The sequence below is a fragment of the Antedon mediterranea genome, chromosome 4 (genome assembly GCF_964355755.1).
Source record: "Antedon mediterranea chromosome 4, ecAntMedi1.1, whole genome shotgun sequence".
Classification (NCBI taxonomy): Eukaryota; Metazoa; Echinodermata; class Crinoidea; order Comatulida; family Antedonidae; genus Antedon; species Antedon mediterranea.
This window is the reverse complement of record NC_092673.1, coordinates 23,638,215-23,644,235: the sequence shown is the minus strand read 5'-3', so window position 1 is coordinate 23,644,235 and position 6,021 is coordinate 23,638,215. Positions and strand designations below refer to the sequence as shown.

The 6,021-nt window shown below is 33.4% G+C and overlaps 1 protein-coding gene across 1 annotated transcript; it reads right to left on the bottom strand.

Moving 5' to 3' along the window:
• Positions 1 to 1,739: 1,739 nt before the first annotated feature.
• On the bottom strand, positions 1,740 to 5,080 carry LOC140046967 (tRNA-splicing endonuclease subunit Sen15-like). Its single transcript, XM_072091746.1, has 4 exons — positions 4,972 to 5,080; positions 3,411 to 3,492; positions 2,642 to 2,777; positions 1,740 to 2,405 (listed from the first exon to the last, which is right to left on the bottom strand). Exons 1-4 carry the CDS (start codon positions 5,044 to 5,046, stop codon positions 2,186 to 2,188), a joined length of 513 nt encoding a protein of 170 aa, XP_071947847.1. The 5' UTR covers positions 5,047 to 5,080; the 3' UTR covers positions 1,740 to 2,185.
• Between the last annotated feature and the right edge of the window lie 941 nt (positions 5,081 to 6,021).

Here is a 6,021-nt window from a genome sequence, read left to right as displayed (position 1 = left end):
CTGGGAAGTACAATTAACCAAGTACAGTATATAATAATTACTACAGTATCTACGGCTATTAATAGTAATTCAATTAAATTATGATTGTTGACGTTGTATGATGATGAAATCTATAGATCTACAGTATATGAATTTTATTACCACTATTCAATTATATTTTCTACTGGATTAGTTTTTAAATTAGTTTCGCGGAAGATGTAATTCATTATTTTATTTCATGCACTGCTATCAAATGAAACGTTTTTCAAGAAAAACTGATGAACTGTGACTGGGGTTAGTCTCAGAAACCAACCTTCCCCCTGGGTACTAACTAATATACCTTTAATTAGGGTCATTAAGCCATGTATCTGGCCATCCCTGCTCCATCAATTTTGGCGTGAAACAATTCAACGGGTAACATGGACCAGAATGACATTTTGACATGACAGGTGAGGTACAGTACATGGCGTATTCAATTTGGACGTTGTTGTTTTTCAAATATTGTATAAATGTAAGTTAGTTTGGCATGCAAGTATCACCAAATTAAGCTTTTGATAAATAAAAAATTAACATTCCAATTTAAACAAAAATCTATTTAAAAAAAAATACTGAATTTGATAATCATAACTTAACATTGGAGGGGCCTTGCATTGTCTCAAGTGGACTCTTCATTAAAAATATAAGTTATAAAAATATTTATAATAAAATATAATTGATTGTAAAAACTGTTCAATTCATTTATTTTCAATTTTTAAGACACAAACAATGTGACAATAAATTAATAATACATAAACATTTATTAATATTAAACAATCTTAAAGTTAATAATGTTTTTATTATTATTTAAATTAATTATTTGAATATACTGTCCTGTGTTGGTCGATATTTGTTATCGGGATTCAGGGTTACGCCTTTATTAGGCTTATTATTAGCCATACAGATAGTTCCAGCCTAGCCTTAATACGTACCGCCGAGTTGAGTATTAAGTAATGACAACATGATGAGTAGGTTATGGTTAGGCCTAGCAGAAGACGAAAATTGTGTAAAGAATTAAACACAACTAACCTGCATGATCGAACTGTTTGGTCTCAACACACCCCATGTTACTGTGGTGAACAGTTAATTACATTTTTTACACGCTAGAATTAAATTATTGTTGTTCTAGACCTATGTCAAAATACAACACCGTGGATACCACTCAGCTGGATACTCATGTTTGTATGATGGAACTTTAACTTTCCAAGTAATAGAAATAGAGGGCGCAATATTTAAAACGTACTTGAACTTATGCTTGCTTGTTTAAGGATCGTTAAGCAGTACCGAAAGAAGAAGAAGAAAGGGGATCTCCGGGCTTATATTATTGTATTGTAAACATTTGCAACAATATTTTTAATATTTATAACCCATTTGATTCTTTACAGCGGTGAAGGAGAACGAAAAGAAAGAGAGCCAGTATAAAATGTTATAACAATAACAACAATTTTGTTGTTGTAAAGCTCTGTCTACACAATCAAACTTTATTCGAGTTGCGATATGCCCAAATATGGTAATGATATGCCCAAATATTATGGTAATAATATGACATCATTGTGTCCATATATGGGCAGATCACTTTCTTTGTCACATAGTGTAAACACAGCTTAATACTTTGTTGTTTAGGTTTGTCCTGTGAATAGATTGGCTCATTTATATTGGGACAGTCGAAATTCGTTTTTGACAATCCATGGAAATACAAACTTAAATAAAAATGTAATGTACAGTTGCAAGGAGTTGCATAGTGTTTTTAATCTTATCCCTGATTCAAACATAAATTTATTATGATTGAATAAATGAACGACAATGACAATTAGTCCTACATTCATCTGAATGATGGATGAAACTAAGCCAGTACTGTTTTAAAGCACCTTTGGCTGGTCCTATCATTGACCAAAGGCTTCTCTCATCCAGTGCCCACCTTGACCAGAGGAGAGGCATAAGCCAATATGTCTGAGGCAGATACTAAATGCAGGGGCTACCATAATCTGATTTGACAAGAACCGGTGTTTCAACCTGGTATTGCATTGTAAACTTAGTAAAATTATCCAGGAGATCCAAGTGTCACATTTTGGTTTGATAAAATTCAGCAGATTACAATTACATTGCACAAATTACAATGCAAACAAAAACGAATAGTTATTTTATTTTATATGAACCATTTAAATGTTTGTCATAACTCTTCTGGTGCAAATATATCGCCCTCTGTTGGCAGTTGTCTCTCGGAAGCTTGGCTGGAAATAATCATATCATTCGGTAAAGCAATGCCATTAGTCACCCTGTAATAGACTGTTGTTGAATCAGAGTCACTTATTGCCAGAGTAAGTGACCGTTGCTCATTATGCTGGTCGACGTCATTATCAACAGGAATGTGTTCTAGAAATTCTTGAATTCTAAAAAAAATTTTTAAAATATGGTTAAATAATTGTAGTATGATAGTATATATAGTATGAACTAAACAAACTAAATCCCAATATCGCTCTGGGGGTTAGCCTTTATTAGGTATATTAATGCCTGTTTTGATATGTTTTTTATATATGATATATATTTGATATGTTTTTATAGCTAGTAAAAATCAAACGTAACAAATTGTATACAATTTGAGCTCAGGGGCCCGATAATAACATACTTTTCTTGACTCAGTTCCGAGTCCGCCGTCAGTGGTAAAATATACTCAACTGGTGCTTTCCTTTGACTTTTTCCACTTAAGTATACAAGTTGTAACTGGCTGCATTTGTGTACTTTCATAGTCAACCAGTCTTTGGCTAAATATTTACAATGAGAAAAAAAATGAGAGTACTTCAGGATCATGTTAAAACTATTCTACTGCAGTAACTAGATTTTGTTACTGCAGTTCAGTACTACAGTAAATCTACATTTCATTACTGCAGTATGTACATTTTGTTACTGCAGCAACTCCGTTTTATTACTGCGATTCGGAAGATTTTATTTATTTTGTTTTAATGTACTGGCATTCACTGCAATAAACAGTGTTTACGATCAAAAAGTCTAAATAATTGTATAAATGGGTTAAAGAGTAAACGAAATGTATTTGCTGCAGTAACTGCAGTAGAATAATGTTGATATTGTCCCTTACTTCATGATTCATTCCTAAGTTCCTGAAATATTATAAAAGTATTATACAGCCATACCATACAGTACCTAGTTAGGGTGATTCTGCATGTGGTAATATTGAATATGGTGGGGAGAAATAATTTTATTATCACAATTAGGTATTCATTCAATTTCTGCTGATGAAATAAACATCTTATAAAATATCTTGACTGATAACGCTATGGTTTTAATTAAAAATTTGCTATTAAAAAATGATCTAATACTGTAACTAATCGTACCAATTGAATATATTGTTAAGTTTTAAACACTACAAAAAGCCTTACCTTCACAAAGATCCAGATAGACAGTCATTGAAATACGTTGTTGTCTCAAGTCTTTCATGCCAAAGGACTGAATTTCTGACCACTGAAAAAACGTATAAAATCTTTGTTGTTTCAAAATCTAATTTTTGAAATTTAAAGGATTGGAACATAGGCCTAGGCTAGTGTCATTACAGCAACATTCAGTAATGATTAAAGACTATGGCATCCTCCAAATTATTTACAATTTTGGTTGAGCTAGTTCCGCTAGTTCCGTTTCGCACCTGTCGTTTATTTCGACTCAAAATTGGTTAAGTAACTTTATCGTGAGTACCACACCTTAGAATTAGGCCTCAAAAATACTTTTACGAAGGAGATCACACAAAAAGTAAAAAATAAATCCTTTAAATTGATGAATTTACAGACGTGTTTCTCGCACATTGGTTCGTGAATTTCGCATACTCCATGTTCAATGTTGTTGTTTCTATGGAGCGCCAAAAGAGCAATCATAATAGAGGGCTAAAAACTCAGTAAATTTCGTATATTTAATGCATTTATTGGTGAAAATTACGTTCAATTTTATCATATTTTGTCAATGTCAATGCAACAAAAATATTACTGTTGATACTGTACATGGTTTTTGCAGGAGCTTTTAGGAATGAAAATCGACAAATTCATCATCATATTACATGTACTGTAGGGGTGTACCTTAATCTAAATAATATGCCTCTTAGTCTTAGACTTACTCTTAGGCCTAGTGTTCGTTGCTATTTGAAAACAGCAAATTATTAGCAGTAAAATGTTACAGCATTTTTATTGACAAAATATATTAAAATTAAACGTGTATTTCAATAATAAATGCATTAAAAGAAGACGCATTCCACTGAGGTTTTAACCATCTATTGTTGTTGCTCTTTTGGCGCTCCATAGAAACGAAAATATTGAACTTCGAGTATGCTAAATTCGCGGCGAACGGTATGCGAGAAACATGTGTGTAAAATCATCAATTTAAGGATTTATTTGTTACTTTTTATGTGATTCTTCTTCATAAAAGTACTTATGAGGTACAATTTTAAGGTGTGGTATTCACAATAAGTTGCTTAACAATTTGGAGTCAAAAGGAAGTCGAAATAAAAACAGGTGCGAAACGGAACTAGCGCCAAAAGTTGGACACTATGACTGAGTGATGTTATTCTTAGGCCCTATTTTATGCTGCATGCATTTCCATAGGATTAATTATTAAAACCTGAATCTCGGCTACTTGTTGGCAAGGTAGAGGATACACCACGTCAATTGGCTGTAGAAAAGTAGTGGCCTACCCACCCTGGCTTAGCTAGACCTACTAGGCCTATATAGAAATCCGAAAGGCGGATTAGGCATACCTAGGCTAACTTCGGCCTGAGACTGAAGGGCTTGGAAGGAGGCCTATTGACTGCTGGAGAGCAAGCTAAAAAGCTAGCTATTAGGCCCGGCTTGTATTAGTTAGGCCTAGCTTGGACAGGTAATTAACTTGCTGTTACATTACAAAATACAAATTGTTTTAATGATGTATAATTCTTTATTACATAGTTATTGTTTAACTTACAATTGGATGGTCAAATAACCAGTTATTTCGGTTTATTTTAATATCATCAATAACCGGCGACTTGTGTGTTGTCATGTTGCCATTATCGTGTCATAGTTCATGCTTTTGGAGGCGCGTAATTATTGTTATCCAATCAAGAGCGTCTATTATGACATCATTACTTTAATAATAACAAAAACGTCATCAAAACATTGTATTTCTGAGCTTACTTGTCGTTGTGCAATATGACCCTATATAAATACTAAATTAATACAAACGACGAGTTGTGACAAGCAGCTCCCTTTTTAGGTGAGTGGTACACATATACATTATACAATAATGGTGGCCTGCCAAATGGAACCCCAAGTCGTCGATTCTAATCACAGTAGGCCTACTCAGGATAGTGATAGGGACACAAACAGGAAAGTCATCGATATTTTAGGGACACGGTCACAATCACAAGAAGAATATTGCAATAACAGGTCTACAGTGCTGGTTAAAACGCTTACTTACAACAACGGTGCGGATATATTGAATACGTCTGATCGGCCTACAAATAAGTTATCACAGAAAATGGAAAGCAAAATTAAAAAGAAGAAATTTAAGCCTGCAGATCACCTGTACTGTTTTGTAGTGGATGGAATTTTCACCAGCACAAGGGTAAGCTTAAGAAGCAATACAGAAAAAGTAGATCGTCCAGATCTAGATCACTCTGATATCGATCACTCTGATATCGATCACTATTTAGAACATTTCGATGGACCTGATAATTTAAGGTGCACTGAACGGAGGTCTACAAAAAACACTAAACTTCAAAAAGTACATGTGCAGATAAGAGATGAACATTTTAATCACGATAAATGTACAAGAATGGCCGTCACCAATGGTAAAAAATACAACATAAAGCAACGTATTTTAACCAGGCAATCTACTAGAAAAACAAATGTTTCTGAAAACACTTCTGCGAAAAAAAATAACAAACAAAAGGCTTTGAAAAAGATAGGAGTAAAATTAAAAGTTATTAACTGTGTTGAGCACACTATTAACACCGCCTATCATCCAATACGGTTA

Coding starts and splice junctions, on each gene's coding strand:
- LOC140046967 (XM_072091746.1), bottom strand. CDS start 5,046: ATGACAACACACAAGTCGCCGGTTATTGATGATATTAAAATAAACCGA. Junction 3,493..4,971: donor GGTTATTTGACCATCCAATT/GTAAGTTAAACA, acceptor ACGTTTTTTCAG/TGGTCAGAAATTCAGTCCTT. Junction 2,778..3,410: donor CTATCTGGATCTTTGTGAAG/GTAAGGCTTTTT, acceptor GTAAATATTTAG/CCAAAGACTGGTTGACTATG.